This window comes from Drosophila serrata, unplaced genomic scaffold, assembly GCF_035046125.1.
Source record: "Drosophila serrata isolate PLE 108 unplaced genomic scaffold, ASM3504612v1 contig_245, whole genome shotgun sequence".
NCBI classification, from domain to species: domain Eukaryota; kingdom Metazoa; phylum Arthropoda; class Insecta; order Diptera; family Drosophilidae; genus Drosophila; species Drosophila serrata.
Window position 1 is genome coordinate 635,011 of NW_028257143.1, and position 16,517 is coordinate 651,527.

The 16,517-nt window shown below is 40.7% G+C and overlaps 3 protein-coding genes across 4 annotated transcripts; 2 read left to right on the forward strand and 1 right to left on the reverse strand.

The window, feature by feature from the left end:
* Nucleotides 1-97: 97 nt before the first annotated feature.
* On the reverse strand, nucleotides 98-16,479 carry meng (serine/threonine-protein kinase meng-po). The gene is made up of 2 exons (XM_020954983.2): nucleotides 15,921-16,479; nucleotides 98-2,342 (listed from the first exon to the last, which is right to left on the reverse strand). Exons 1-2 carry the CDS (start codon nucleotides 15,931-15,933, stop codon nucleotides 985-987), a joined length of 1,371 nt encoding a protein of 456 aa, XP_020810642.1. The 5' UTR covers nucleotides 15,934-16,479; the 3' UTR covers nucleotides 98-984.
* On the forward strand, nucleotides 5,365-7,705 carry LOC110185966 (arylalkylamine N-acetyltransferase-like 2). Its single transcript, XM_020954984.2, has one exon. It carries the CDS (start codon nucleotides 6,340-6,342, stop codon nucleotides 7,156-7,158), a length of 819 nt encoding a protein of 272 aa, XP_020810643.2. The 5' UTR covers nucleotides 5,365-6,339; the 3' UTR covers nucleotides 7,159-7,705.
* On the forward strand, nucleotides 11,635-13,339 carry LOC110185967 (uncharacterized). Of its 2 annotated transcripts, XM_086832281.1 has the most exons (3): nucleotides 12,036-12,161; nucleotides 12,220-12,807; nucleotides 12,866-13,339. In XM_086832281.1, exons 2-3 carry the CDS (start codon nucleotides 12,461-12,463, stop codon nucleotides 13,272-13,274), a joined length of 756 nt encoding a protein of 251 aa, XP_086688407.1. In that variant the 5' UTR covers nucleotides 12,036-12,161; nucleotides 12,220-12,460; the 3' UTR covers nucleotides 13,275-13,339. The 2 variants fall into 2 exon arrangements, with proteins under 2 accessions (XP_020810644.2, XP_086688407.1); XM_020954985.2 differs by having other exon boundaries at nucleotides 11,635-12,807.
* Nucleotides 16,480-16,517: the final 38 nt, after the last annotated feature.

Consider the following 16,517-nt stretch of genomic DNA (forward strand, 5'->3'; position numbering starts at 1 on the left):
GATTTGTTTAGCGTATTTTCTTTGCCAAAATGTTTTATGAACATGTGGGGGTGAAATTAGTGGAAATTGGTCCCTCTAATGCATTAAAAAAAGCACCTTTGGATAAACTCAGTTTACGGTTCTATATTTGTTGCAGTTGTCGGTATACATAGAATATAAACTCGTATATATATATTTTGTTGTAAAAGTCGTATGCATTTAAATACTATATATAGTATGTACAAAGGTGTGTGATACACATAAAGGGGATATACACATCGATCGCAATATTAGGGATAGATAGATAGAATAGTCTATTACAAATATACAACGAAACTTATCGGTCTAGTAATTGGTCGCGCATGCTCTCCGGCATTCCTTACCCCTCGATTTAGGTCTAGAATCTAGATAATTGCATTAGTTGGTAGGTATTCCGTACACATAAAGTAAGTAACGCGTAAATCACACTTTATAGTACATGCATATAGTTGTAATCGTAAAACCTACACATAGAATATATAGAAAATCATCATAGCGGAAGACTAGAAAGGTAACACTAGTGGAAAGTTATCCGTTGACGTGTTGTTTTTCTCTAAATATGGGCCACATTAACCTACAAAATTCTTACTACTTAGTTTTATACCAAATTCCATCTATACTAAATTAATGTTTCAGTTCTGGGCTTGTGCAATCGCAGAACAACAGAAAAATAACCGTCGAGAAGTTGCTTCTCTGCTCTACAAAACCGATCTCATAGATCCCAAAATTCAAGCAGTTTGCAGGATTCTCTGATCTCTCCGGCTCTGATCGGACGCGATCCATGACTACAAATTGGCTAAGCCGTAAAGTGCTTATTATTTACGTGGGTTGGTTCCAAAATCTCTCTAAAAATTCTTTGGTGTCATGGAGGTTTTACATCTGTCTCGGTTTAAGTTTAGATCTTTAGGAAACCGAATCGAACTGATTAGAATCGAGGTAAAAACCTGATTTTGTGCCACCTCGACTCTACTGCATCAGGTCCAAGGCATGCAGACTCTCCACCTCTGGATCAAAGTTGGCATCGCATGTGGACAGCCAGTCCCAGACCCGCCGCCTTACCATATTCGGATCAATGGGAATGTCCAGGCCGTAGGTGGACATCATGCGTTTGAAGCGCAACTTGTTCTCGTCCCCGGAGAGACGACCCTCCCGCTGGTTCAGATAGATGCACGAGTCCTGGTCGTGGTTGGTGGGTGAGATAAGAGTGGCTGACTTGGAGGTGGAGATGCGGCACTCTACCCAGCGGTCCTTCATGTACTTGGCCACCTCGGTGATCTTGCATCGGTCCTCCGGGTCGTGGCTGAGGTACTTCCGGAAGCAGCGCATAAGGCGCGGCGAGAAGCGCCGGAAGTTATCCGGCACCTTGGTTGTCTTCCGCTGCTCGTACTTCATGAAGTTGGCATAGGACTGATCCTTAACCCAGTCGGCCGACTGCCACGGCGGATTGCCAGTCAGGATGTTATAGAGCAGGATGCCGAATTGCCACGAGTCGCTGATGGGCAGACACTGGAAGCGCTCATTCTTGATCAGCTCCAGCTGCTCCGGCGGCACACAGCTGGTCCACGTGTGCTTAACCTTGTGCACCAACAAACCCTTCTTTGTGGTGGCCCCAAAGTCACAGAGCTTCACGCGGGTGAAGTCTGGTGTGAAAACGAGGATGTTCTCGATCTTGAGGTCACGATGCACCAAGTTCTTGGAGTGCATAAAACCCAAGGCCGAGCTGAGCTGCTCCGAGATCAGCTTGCAGGCATTCTCATGCAACCCATTGGGGCCGATGTTGGATGCCAGGTCGCCATAGGGGGCATGCTCCATGGCGAACACGTAGTAGTCCATGGTCTGGAAGGCCACCGCATAGGCGCTGAGGATGTGGTGGTGGTGCGATAGCTCGTAGTTGTAGTGGAACTCCTTCTGGAACTCCTTGATCGTGGTTAGCTCCGCATGGACCGCCTTCAGCACCACCAGCGTGTTGGTCGGTCTGTGCCGGCACAATAGGATCTTGGCGAAGCAGCCTTCGGCCAGAGTCTTTTCAATGTTGTACTGGTCGGCAAAGGTCATCAGTGGCAGCTCCACGTCCGGTATCTGATGGATCTGTCCGCCATCGTTCTTGTCCGGTTTCTTGTAGATGCTGCTCCGTCGGCTCACCGATGCCGCTCCTGGAACCTCCAGTCTCCCCGTGCTGGTGCTGGTCGGTGTCAACGGAGTGCTGCACCGCTTCTGGTTGTTGTGGTTGGTGCAGGTGCTGCTATTATTGTTGCTGTTGCGGCTATTAGTGCTGCCGCCATCTCCAAAGGATCTACGAAGGCGGAAGGAGAACGAGCGTTTCTCTGCAAGGATAAGAGAGGAGGTATTAGTTGATCAATCTGACTTTAAATGGGACTAAACTTACACTAAAAGAATAGTAATAATATGATAATATATACTAGGTAAGACTTAATTGTTTCATAATAATTATAATATTTATTTATTGATTGAATGTCATTAATATTTTAATTGCCAGTCTGCATTTACTAGCATATCATACACATTATAGTGTTGGATCTCTAAACCTTTTAAAAATAGTTTTAAAAAGAATCTCCTACACATCTTAAAGTGAATACATTGTGATTTATTCTTCTACTTGATTCTGGTGGTTGTCAAAATATGCATAAACTTTGAATATTTAAGAGTTTAAGTTCAAGGTGTTTACTAACTAATTTAAATTCAAGATAATTCTAATAAATTGTATTGTCCATGGCAACATAGCCTTTTTTATCTATTCACTTGTTCACACCTTCATATTGAAATGACCGCAACAGAACAACATCTTGTTTCGCTTCGATCGCCTTTAATTGGAATTATTTTTAGGATTTGTTCTTTATGATTTATAATCGGCGTTTGATGTGCTGCTTCGGTTGCTTTTATGTGTCCATTTGTTGGTCCACAATGCGAATTATTAATTTATCAGGCAGCGGCGGCGGCAAACATAGAAAGTGTTTTACAGCCCTCCATGTGGAGGATGAGGATGAGGAGCCGCCCACGCCCAAGACTGGGAAATAGACGATGTTGTCGCCAAATTGTCTGTGACAGAGTTAGTGCAGAATTTGCGTAGATCCAAGTTATATATGGGGCCCCGGGGCACAGACGTCAGCAGTTAGTCACTGACTGACGACTGATTTGATTTTTGGAATCCGCAATCTGCGTAGTGCCAGCCCCTGCACTCCTACTCGCACCTACTACATCCCAAAATCATTTATAGTAGCGGAAAATTGCGGAAAATCATTTGATTTGCAGCCGAATGGGACAGAGTGGGAAAGCTTCTGTAGAATGCGTTAGCTGGAAAATCGCACCGAAGCAAATATACATTTATAGGGCGTGATGTGTTTTTCACACAATTTTAGCCGGAATTGTTTTTGACACTAAATTTTCGCCATATACACGAAGATCAAAATCGGTGCTTTCGCTCGTATTTCATTTAATGTCACCGCCGTTGAGGCTGAAGGCAGGAGGGGAAGTGAATTAATAATTTCACATCATTGCAAATATTTACAGTTTAGACAAATTTCTACAAGACGTAAGAGAAAAATACTTCAAAATCAGGCATGCGAGAATAACATTTTTGGTGAATTTGTAAAATTTACGAACGCGTCCAGATATAAAGCTAAAGTGCCTGAATTATATATAGAGCTAGACGGCAGAAATAAGTGTTTGTGAGGCAATTAGTGAAAATATTGTTGACTTATGAGTTGGAACTATTCATAGAGGTCAAGGGAATGCTGTGCTTGGCATAAAATTAAGTATAGCTAAGAAATTTGAAAAAAGCAAACAATATAATTTGTATGGTATATAATTTCCAAACATGGCTATAGTTATTCTTGCTGAATATAGCAAGTTGTCACCTAACTATGATGCATTGTTATGGTAGTTGTCTCAGGGCAGAGCCTAATTATTATTGTTCCATTATCAGGAGCAACTACTCTAAGCACCTGAGTCACCGGTGAATATTAAGTGACACAAAAATCAACATTTCTTGTAGCCCATTAACCCCCGACAAATGGGCCTGATTCTCTTCAACAGGAGGATGGACCTGGCAGCAAATACTCAATGTTTCTGGTCATTCGTTCAAGTCTTTTCTCCCGTAAAAATTCTATTTCCGTTCCAGAAGTGATTGGCTCGTGGCCAATCGAATTGGTCAGCGCCTGGCCAACCGCAAAGAGATCCCTAATAAACGGGAGCTCTGCTCCGTTCCATTTCGTAAAAAAGGGAAACTAATTATAACCATTGAAAAGCAGCAAACGGATGGGTGGTCATAAATCAAAACTTTCACTTTCCTCTCACTTTCTACGCCCGTCAAAAGCGTTTTCCATTTCCCATTTTCCCCGCCAACCACACGCAATTCAAATGATATTCGTTATGGCCATTTCATCTTGATATTCTCAGTTGCCGCAGAAACACTTTGCGTGCCATAAATAGCTGAACAAACAAATGAGCCAAAAAGGGTCAGCAGGCATCCGAAAGATGCATTTCGAGGGGCTAAATATAAAGTCGAAGCCAGATATGTTCCGTGGAAATCATCATCTGCCTTCGCGGTCCCGGCCAAGGGGAGTCGCGTAAACAGTGGGTCTGAATAAACAAACACCCTTGTGGACAGTGGGATTTGTGAAATGCAATTGCAACAAAGGCGCCAGGAGGAAAAGAAAATCCATTCGACGATTGCTGAATGTTCTTTGGCAACACCATCATCTTTAGATGCTCTTTACCTATCACTTTGAATATGTCTATATTTTAAAACTTATTTATAATGCAATAAAAGGAATGATGGACAATTTAGTGATTCATATGGGGCGAAAATATGTTGATTATAAACTAAATTGATTTGAAAGAATGATCTTCTTATTGGGGATGAATTAGAAACTTTGCGCTTAAGTTTGTATAATTTAAGTGGGCTTAGAACTATCTATTTTGTACCATAGCTACGCTAGACTAATTTCTAATCGAAGTAAATAATATACTATCAATAGAAAATAACCAATTTAATCCAAATAATGTCTTAAATGCCTAACTTAAAATATAAAACGTTTAAGAGCACCTTTAATTCTCTTGTAATCAGACAGACTTTTAATCTGGCATTATACCAAAATGTCATAAAATTTGACTTTGCATATTTATCAATCTTAATTCGCTTTCGGTTACTTATAAATTTTATTTCACTTTTTATGATTTGCCTCCCGGAGCTCCAGATTAACGGAGACCCACTCGACGATTTCCAAAGAATCGATACGCTCGCCTTGGCCAGAGAGAGCTGGCCAGAGATTTTGCCACTCGTTTGAGTGACTGACAAAATGAATGCCTCTTCCCCTGCTACCCCCTGCTCCCCCTGCTCCGCTGGGGCTGGTGAGTCGCCCGGGTCTCCAACAGCTACTGGTGTCCCGAATCCCCGCCTGCTTGGCAGCTCGCCCGACTGTGTACGCGACTTTGGGGGCATTGCTGACGTCAATCGGCAGTCGTTGTCGGTCGGCGTGCTACATACTCGCACACAGCACTGCCATATACCAGCCAGTGGCCACCACCTCGTCTCTATGGGCCAACGAGGCTGCGCTGGGGCCGGAGCAGCCCCGTCGGCGTCTCCGGCGGATTGTAAGTTTCTCATTATTACAAAACGAAATGCAAATACTTTCGGATCAGCGCCAGTCCGCAGCCGGTTGGAATGATGAATTGTGCTAGAAGGGGTCCAAGTGCCGGACATTCGCCTGAGAAGGGAGAGTGGAGACCATTGACCAGGCCTCCTTGTAAATTTAAACAATCGATTCAAATCGATTGCCAAATCAGGGGAGCTTGTTCACTTAATGCCTCAATCTTTGATGTATTGGTTCAGTGGAACACTTGAGTTGATTTTCCAGGACCTAGGCCAACTTGAAAGAGTGTTGTGGCCGCCTACGACAATCTGTTGCTGTGCCACCATTTTCCCTGGAAAATGATATTATTGCTTACATTTCTTCATAGGGCCAAGACTTGAGTACTTTTTGTGTACCTGAATAACAGCTCCATATTGTTTACAAGACCCCAGAAATTGGGGTCATGATAGTTTTGTTACAGTTTAAAAAATGCTCGAATATAATGCTATAAATGTGTTTATCGATTGGTACTTCCTTTACCAAGTACTAATCTTGAAAGGAAATTAATTGAATATGGAAATCAAACATAATTTAGTGGCAGGAAAACTGAATAGATTTTCATAAATCTTGAATCATAACCCATTTATATTCCTACTAATTTTGTTTTCAAGAAAACTATGTATGCTTTGGATTTCTGCTTCTTAAAATTAAATATAACATTTTAATAAAGATGTTTGGGTTACAAAAAAGAATAATATTATGCCAGAAATTAAATTGCAGTATTAATGCCCTCAACAAATGCACGACAGTTTTCCAAGAACTTGGCCAGCATCATTTCCCTCTTAGAAGAAGTGTCTCAGCGATCTCAAACAGTTTGGAGTACAAGATGATTGAACCGGAGCACTATGACCAGGTGTTGGTGCACATGCGGAAGAACTTCTTCCCCCAAGAGCCGATGAACAAGGCCGCCGGCTTGTGCCAGGATGGAGAGGTCAACCCTAACCTGGAGCAGAAGGTTCTAGACACCATGGAGGATAACTTGAGCCTGATGGCGGTGGACCCGGATCCAGACTGCTGTAAAATAGCCGGCGTGGTGGTAAACGGCATCTTAAGGCCCGGTGATACGGCCAAGGCGCTGAAAGATCTAGAGCGGAGCTGCGATCCGGGCTTCCGGAATATGTTTACTATGATTTACTGTCTTTTCATTAACAACGACCTGTTTAAGAAATTTGACGTGGATTGTATCTTCGATGTGCGGAAACTATCGGTGGACTCAAGCTATCGCGGCCGTGGCATTGGCAATGAGCTGATCAAGCAATCGATGGCGTTGGCCAAAAAGAAAAGTTTCTCTCTGATGAAGACCGATTCCACAGGCGTCTACTCCCAGAAGATATTTCACTCCCTGGGCTTCGAAGTTCACGCAGAGCAGTCGTATGACGAATATACGGATGACAATGGCCAGATGATCCTGCCCGTGGAGGCGCCTCACACTAAGCTAGAGCTACTCTACAAGCAAATCAGCGAAGGAACCGAGGACGAGCAAAACTAGGGCTACTAATCGGGGAGTGAAAAGGATATTGGTTGGAACACTTTTAAGTTTTTTGTATTTTCTTCACCCTAAAATTTGGAATAATAGGAAAATATCGAGGAAACATCCTATGGAGGTTCAGCTACGGACAATATAAATATAATTTTACTTAAATAAAAGATGAGATATCAATATACTGATACAAATTATTTCCCATTATATATATCTCTTATATTAGAGACTAGACTTCTCCGACTTTCTGGCAAACATTACTCACTATCTGTTGAAAACGATTTCCTAAGTAGTATACTTGTATAACATATTATACAACAATTCAATAAAAATTAACGACTTGAAAGAAAATTTCCGCTGCGCCCACAAACAAGACCAAAAACAACAAAATCCAAAATAAACAAAATGAAATAAAATTAAATATATATGTACATATGTACACGTATATATATAATATGATTGTACACACGAAAGAAAAGCAACAAAAAAACGAAATGAAAGCGAAATAAATAAATAATAAGAGAATTTTTTATAGATTCTACGTCTACCAGAGCGAATGATTTTTGATAGAACATTGTATATTTTTTTTGCGAGTATTGTATGTATATTTTTGTTGTATTTATAAAACGCGTTTAAATTTGCTTGATTTGCTCTCACCATCCTTTTGGCCACGGAGTATATTTTTAGCAAAAGTAGGCGTGTATCCGTCCCTCCCCCGCCCTCCGAATATTGATATATGGCGGCACTCTAGTAGACCGTCAGCCAGAGGCAGCTGCTCTTGGAGAATTGCGCACATGACCAGCACGAGCGGCAGGTGGCAGGTGGCAGGTGGCGAGTGGCATGCAAAGGGGTTTCAAATTGTTTTGCAAGGACCAAGGACGAAGGATCAAGGCCAACTCTAAGAGGCACCCTCACTCTGAGTGCCGCTCGACAGGCTCGCATGTCAGGGCTAATGAGAGAGAACATCCTGGGTGCTCTCGGCAAGTGGCAGAAGCCTCCACCGCCCACGCCACCGGTTCCATAATTTATTTTAATAGTTCCGCCTTTACGATTTATTTAATTTGTTCGCCTTTATTTCTTACTATATTTTTGTAAGTATAATTTTCTCAGTTTTTTTTTTCTTTTTGTGTGAGTGTGGAAAACACGTTTATATAAATAGCCAGCGAAATTTGTAATTACGCGCTAAGGAAGATGAATGAAAATCGGAAATAAAGAACACGGAGAATGTTGAGTAAAAAAAATCATGTAGCTGACAATTTTCAAGGTAAGGTCAAGGCAAGTGCCGACGTAAACGCATTTATCATTCCCACGGCGTTGATAAAAAATATTGTAAGTATTTTGAAAAATGAATAATGTCCAATTGGGCGCAGACCCTATAAATAATATCTGAATAGTTCGGCCCAGCCGAAGGTAAGGCAATATTGTAGATGGAGCCGCTGCCTGTTCGCATAAATTAAGTGGGCCATTCGCTGGGGGTCAGTTCGTTTCGCGGGATTTGTGCAAATAAATAAATAAGATCGGAAATAATTTTGCCGAGCAGGCCGGGGGGTTCAATTGCTGTTTAATATCTTTCATGTGGTCTGTCTGGCGTCCCAAAACGATCGTAAATAATTTAAGTAATGCTAATAATAATATTTTCACGCCTTGCTGAAGAAAGAAAAAGCACTAGAAAAAAGATAAGATACTTATAAATCCACAGGATTTCATTATAGCCAGATTAATTTTAAATCTTGAGCTATTAGAATGGGATTTCTACCCATGATCGGACACACTTATTATTGCCAAAAGAATCAAAGTGTCATTCCGCTCTTAAAGCACTTTTCGTTCAATAATAATACTCGCCGCAACGCAGCAAAGCAAAACAAAAAAAATTGAAAACAACATTTTGTATACGCTCGAAACAAAAAAATTTCAAGAGATATCTCAATGGCAATATCATCATCACGTGTATCTAGTATAAACAATGGCACAACGTCTAGACTAAATGCGAAGCCAAAACTGGTTAAAAGCGATTTGTTTTTAAGGTGCTCTCTGAACCACTAATCCCTCTCCAGTTGATGTCAGGATAAAACAGTTGATAATCCAATCGTTTTCCCCAAAAGTGATACATTAATTAACCAAATAATATGTATGTTCAATCAAAATGTTCGACCACATATTTGATCACATTCGTGAACACACATAGTCCAATCTGCGTAAAATATTTGCATTTATATAATAAACATTTATTGGCTCGACCGTACAGACGATTCATGTGATGTTTTGAGAGGCTAAAACGTAGCAAAAATTAATAATTTATTAAATACTACACATATATATCCATACGTATACGAATTAAAATAAAAATGCTTTCTTCGGCAACAGACAGGAGCTGAGAGCAATAAGCGTTCACGATGTCGCCCACGCATTTCGCTTTCGGCTTTCTCTTCTCGAAAATACTCATGGATCTTTTCTTAATTTACTCTCTAGTTTTTTTTAAGAAAGTAATTGCTATATATTGGATTTTGTTTTGAATTAACTCAAGTGTTAAAGAAGATGTAACCAAGCTTCTTCTTTTCAATTGGCAATCAGTAGGATTAATCGTAGGATTAATGTACTGCTCTCAGGATCCCCGCTAACTTCACTAAACACATCCTCATTGTCCTGCTGGCATTTATAATTCTCAAGCACAATGTATTCATCGGGTTCTCGGATCTTAAGCACGGAGAAACTGTATGCTTCTTTATATCTGCTATAGTAAATCAAGAAGGGACCCTATCCCCGTTTTGGAGTACGAGATCCTAGCTGGTCCGATACCCTTTCTTCTACAACAATTTTTACGCAAAACTCTCGGAATAATACTCTTGGAATAATACTGATAAAAATGCATAATGAAGGCAACGATATGGTGTCTCTGATGAGATATTAATAAAGACGACTTTTACTCTTACCTACATTACGACCTCACACAATTTTTAAGTACATCATTTAATTGCGTGTCAATGGCAAGAAGCGCGTCACGAAACGCACAGAGCACAGAGCGTAGGAGACCGAACAGTTGGCCGAAACCTGTGCAGTCCCCTCACAGACACAGATGGATGGATCTTTTGGCGAAGATACTTATATATTTTATCTTCTGGTTAGCCATAATATTTCTCGGGCTGACAGGCGACGGCACGACCTTGTTCTTCTCGTAGAAAGCGAAAGAGCGGACAGTGGAAGATATCTACCGAGAAACTGGGGCCATTCTTCTTTCAAAATTAGATAGTGCAAGTGTCATGAAAGTCAGCTATCTAAATAATATCTAATATCTGCCAGCTTAAGTGGAATTAATTCGATTCAGAGTTGTCTTGTGCAGTTTATCCGTTTGATTCCTTGTCTTAAGATACTAACGTTAAGCGCTCTTCATTCCAATGAAAGAAGCATTTTCTTTTTCATCATATTGAAATTAATTTAAGAGTGTTCTTTATTGTTTGCTTTGAAATTATTTATATTTATCAATATAGTTGATGTTTATATAGCAAGCTAATATTAGTTGAATGCTTATTTAAGAATGCTAATGAATATTTTGTGGAATATATATTGCAATATTATAATTGCATTTCAGTTCGCACAAAGAATATTAATTATGATTATTTAAGCAGTCTCGTGTGCAATTATCTGTCCCGAGGGGTTCATTGCACCTTCCCATAAATCTAACCAACACTATCAAGACCATTGGCCATAACTCACGAGAAAATAATTGCATAAAATGCCTCGCTGAAAGCCGCACAATCGAAATCAACTTGGTGGGGACAGAACGCGGGACGAGGGATGCTGTGAAGAAGCAATGAGAATGAGTAAGGAGGAGGAGGAGGAAGAGAAGATGCCCATTAGCCGGGCGATGGTGAGAAGACACATCTTGAGGGCGAGCCAGGAGCTGTTGTCTGGTCCAAAATAGCCCAGCACATTACACCAAAGAAGATATCGCGCATACGACGCGTGTGCCGCTTTGGCAATTAAAAATCCCAAAAACCGTAAACAAAATGTGCGTTGCCAGTGGATATTGTTGGTTTCACTTTGTATTATTTCTTTTCATATCTCATTTCAGCCAAAATGGGGAGATTTCTCTATTGCCAGATATTTTTAAGTATTGCAAAGGAAACGTTAATAAAATTATAAAACTAAGCATGCTCATTAGCTGTTTGTTTTTTCGCTTTAAATGCTTGACCAAACTTGAAAAGTATCAATATATTCTATCGCCTTTCATTTAAATATTCTACTATAATTTTACTCACCGCTTTCCTTTGACAGCCGTCATTATTTTCAACACATTTTTGCAATTAAGGCGCATTAAATATGTGTTCGGTTCACAACAGCAACGGCTTCCATTCACATGTTCAATTTTTTGTTTATTTGAGTGATATTGGAAAATCGTTTCGCAATGAGCAATATTTGTTATGCCGCCTGACGTTTGCGAGTTCAAATTTCGGCCATTTCCATACAGATTTATTAAATGTATTTCTGGCTTCGAATGCACACGTAACGTGTGGCTCGCATATTGAAATTGCTGAAGGCGGCAATTGGCTTCGCACTTCATTAATGATGCTTCGTTGCCCAACCAAACACACACTCACGGCATGAGTAGAGCCGAAATACGCATTTAAATAGAAATATATATTATGAAATGCTCATCTTTGTACAGTGTACACAAAGTAAAATGAGTGCTTCTCGAGGAAGCTGCCGCAATGTAAAATTCCGCCAATTTAATTTCCGTTTTCGAGATGCATCCCGAGGACCATAAATGCTCTTTAAGGGAATCAATCAAAGCATTAATTCCATGCTTGATCGGACTTCTTGGCGTCTCTCCTCCTCACAGGCACATTAATATTATTTATATATTTTTATTTGCCTATCACATGCTGCAGATCGATCGAGCAACTGATTTCTTTTCTGCGTACATCGTGACGTATGAGTGATATTTGCTTATACAAATATTTGTATTTGATAGACAAATCTATTTTAAATCGATTTCGGTGAGATATTAGTGTTGCGTAAGTAGCAATAGATTTCATCTGAATTTTATTAAAAGAGATTTTCGTTTTCATTTAGTTTTAGAGGATGTTTCCCTCCCGATGCCAAACAAATTACTACTAATTAGCCCCTGACGAAAGAGATGGAAATTGAAATTGATTGGGGAAATCGGCCTGGCAATAGACCCCCGTCGCGTCCAGCTCATCTAGTCTGCCTTGAAGGCATCACCATTTCCACAGACAGTCAGGCAGTTCCAGCAAACACACTAAACAAATAGAACAACACATACATACGTACACATAGTCAGTTAGCTTACAAAATGGACCAAAATGTGGAGCGTAAAGGGTCTCTCCAGACCAGGCCAACAGTGACGGAAGACGAACCCCATCTGACGCCTCAGCTCAAGAAGCACTACGAGGCGGAGGCGGAGATTTTGAGGCTTCTGCTGGACCTGGAGATCCGCTATCGGGACTTCTACGACCTGTATCAGTGTGAAATGAAGGCGCAGGACATACTAATCGAGCGCATTTGGCTGCTTACCCAGCGTTATTTGATACTGATCAGTTCGGAGCAGGGGTGTCAGTATCCCGAGGTCTATACCAGGTCCACCGAGGAGGCTATCATCAATGAGTACCAGGAGAAGTTGGAAGTGGTGCGAGTCTCTAAGTAAGTTAATACCAGTAAATGGGTCACTGTTAAGTTTACATATTAGGTGCTCCCTTAGCAATACCATAAAGGCAGCTCTAATGAAGGTGAGCGAGCACTGCAAGGAGTTCTATGCCGCCTATGACAAGCTGGATAAAACCCAGGAGACGCCTTTGCTGTTGGGCGACAAACACCACCGATGCATTAAGTACCACAAGATAATGGCCGTCGATATCTTTAACTATTTCTACGCCATGGTCCTAAAGCTAAAGTGCTACATGCACCAGCTGGATCCCATGAGTGTGGAGAGTGTCGAGGAGTATCGCTTGGTGCTCCAAAAGGAAGTCCTGATGGAAGAGTTCGAAGAGTATCTAAAGATGCGCTTCGTCTACTGCCGGTGCCTGCTGCCGACGCAAACCTGCCCCATCTTGAAGCTGAAGTGTTCCCATCAGAACCTTGAAAATTTGAAGTATGTCAGTAGAATCTAATAAGACCAAGCCCAAATGACGTATATAGTAGTAACAATAAATAGAAGCCTTGTAACACATAAAAACGAATGCCTTTAATTGTCTCGATTCATTGGCGAATCAACATTAATGTACATCCCATTAATATTAACTGTGGCCAAAATGTCCTGAGCAACAAACTGAAGCCCCAGAAGCCCATTGTTCTCAGTAATTAACTTGACTGGAATTGCTTATTGGGATGCAGTCAGCCCAAGTGGACCTCGAAGTCGTACAAATTAAGGTTGTTTATCTTGCAGAAAACCAGGGGATTAACTCTGTAAATTTTCATTTCTGCCAAGTCCAAGTTTTGGCTAAATGCAATATGCATAAATGTGTCAAGTCACACACAGATGCTTTTATGTTTCAGTTTGTTTCGCTTTCGCCACGATGTCTCATCACCAGACTCAGCAAAAGGTTGTGAAAATTGTATTAGCCAAAGAGCCAGATGACCTTTATGAAATCGTTACTTTGTCGTGCTCAGCATAATGTTGCATAAAACTAAGGAGAAAGTGCCATTTCTGTTATCTATGGTTTTATTCACCTCTGAACTTTTAGCAAACGCCAGCTGGAAATGTTTGCCGTGGATGTTTCGTCGCCGGGCGGCATGTCAAGCGTGTTTAATGCGCCCATATCCAGCCGCAAATGCACAAGTCGCCTCGACAGGATGGCATTCAAAGAGGCAGGCCTCCGTACAAACCCAAATCCCAGGTGCCACTTGTGCTTGCAACTGTGGGGTCAGAGGGGTACGCGACACAATGAACCCATTGAGGCAGAAGTGGCAGACTCTGGCCCCGTCGAGATGGCAATCAAAGCGCATTTGTGACCGTGGCTCGGCTTGGCCAAGTTGGCCAAGTAGTGGCCGGGCGCACCCTGGAGGACACCGGATGGCCGGGCCCAAGGATAGTCCGGCGGACAAGCAACCTGACTGATGAGCGGCTAAAACACCCACCAGCACTCGTTGATTATTATGTGTAGAGAAAATCAGAGCCTCGTGCGTCATTCGATTATGAGTTTTTAGGGTCTATCCCCAGCCGTTGGCACTGCCCCGTTTAGCCCAGCCCCGACAGAGTTTATTTATTTTATACATTTTGGATAAACAAGATTCGTAGTATTTTAGAAGGCAGGCCGCCGCGCAGACCACGTTTATGATAATGACGTCGTTGTCATTTGTCGTTCGGTGTTCGGTGTTCGTTTCTTTATATACCCTTGCAATGGGTATTATTATTTAAGTCTGAAGTCCGAAAGGAGAAACATAGATGTGACCCCACAGTCCTGATTAGCCGAGTTGATTTAGACTGATCTATCCGATTTTTGCTGACTTCGCTCTTAGTTTTAAAGCTACCTGAATTAAACTTTGCATGTCTTTTATGTAACTCTTTTGTTTTTCGATCAATTTTCCTCTACTACGAGATATGGACATTTTGAATGGTATTTTTTTATTAAGGAATATCTCATTAGATCCCTGAAAGGACTAGAAAAAAATGTATTCCAAAACATCCGAATACATTAATAGCTGCCAAGTTATTGTTATAGTTCCAAGGGTATATAAACTTCGGCTTTTCAAACTTAATTTTCCTTCTTTTTTTATTTTCAGCTTGGTGTTGAAAGACGTCCAGGTCCACGGAATAACTCGGATAAGGACGTGGTCGTAGACATAGATGTGGGTTGATTGCTCTCTTCGGTTCGTGTGTGCTCGTGGATTTATTTTTAGCCAGGATAATTGAAAAGCAAGCAAACGAAAAGCCGCAGGATGCCAAATGAACATGAGGGGGCGTTGACTGGGAACTGGCCACATACATATATCCTACTGAATTGAAAGGAATCTCAACTCTGTGTTGGTTGCGAGTGGGTGCTGCCTGCAAAGGATTATTTACATAATTATGGGGATATGGACGTCATGTGGAGAGCTGGCCTGAGCTAACAAAAGATGCTCGGATTGGATGACAAGTAATCAAAGAATGGAAATTGTGCAATTGTTTGAATGGCATTCCAGGATTACAAATTCTTAGGAAAGTCAGTTCAAGGGGCGGAACAATGACATAAAAGTAGGTTTGCAAAGATAATAATATATATTTATTGTAACTTAACATAAGTCAAGCTAAATCAGCGTATTCAGGGAAATTATGACATTACTGTGCATGCATTCAACAATTTTTTGAAGGGTGATATAAGAGTTTTTAGAAACTTAGAGTCAAAGAGAACATTATACAGTGTAGCTCAAAATATTAATATTAAAACTATTTTCAGAATACTTATATTATAATTGGGGGAAGTATATTTCAGAATCACAGAAAAGTTAAAGCATATATGTTCCGAGAAATTTGTGGTATTAGAGTTTTTAAAAACTTAAAATTAAAGAGAAGATTATACAGTGTATCTCAAAATATAAAAACTATATTCCAAATACTAAAACTAAGAAGATGTATATCACAGTAATCACAGTAAAGTTTAAGCATACGTTGGGGAAAATGTAATTGAAAGAGGTTGTATAAAATACCAAAGTTTAAATTTCCCAACCTACACAACTTTATTTAATGTTTATAGGTACTTAAACATTATCTTAAAGCATTATTTTTAGACTCTAAGCTAATTTAAAATTGGATTTCCAGATATCTTTTTTTCACTCACCGATAGTGCCCATTTTTGGCAGTTTGACTTCCGTAATTAGTAATCCAAAGTAATATATCCTCTCTTTAATTCTTGTATCTGGTTATGTGATCAAACACCGCTGTCCACCGATTTTTTAAGCGATTCTTCTTGGCAAACAAAACTTCAACAAAGCTGCGATCACACTTGGAAAGTCACATTGCAAATGGCGAAAATCGCTGATAATTGACTAGTTTTCGGTAAACAATAGGTACATATAGATTTCCTTTATTTTTGTTTTGCAATTTCCAGCGTGCGGTGAAAATTTCAAGGTTGCTTCACAATTAGAAATAAGTTGGCAGAAACAAGATGAATGGGGGATATTTTCGTTGTTTTTCTTTATGGCTTCTATGTGCTCGGTATTCGCGAACAGAGAGATACTAAGTAATAGTTGCAAAGAATATAACGGCAACAATGATAATACACAAAACACAAGCAGCGAAAGACGCGACAAAAATGAACGACAGAAATGGCGGCACTTCGCGTCAGGCTTTCCGTTATGAATGTTTTCGTATTTACCGTACGCTTCTGTTTTATATTTGAATGGACAACCGAAGGCGTTCGTCGGCAACTTCGGCC

What these genes read in the sequence shown, in the direction of transcription:
- LOC110185966 (XM_020954984.2), top strand. Translation starts at nt 6,340, where the DNA reads ATGTTTGGGTTACAAAAAAGAATAATATTATGCCAGAAATTAAATTGC.
- LOC110185967 (XM_020954985.2), top strand. Translation starts at nt 12,461, where the DNA reads ATGGACCAAAATGTGGAGCGTAAAGGGTCTCTCCAGACCAGGCCAACA. An exon ending in GAAGTGGTGCGAGTCTCTAA is followed by an intron (nt 12,808 to 12,865) that starts GTAAGTTAATAC and finishes GTGCTCCCTTAG; the next exon opens with CAATACCATAAAGGCAGCTC.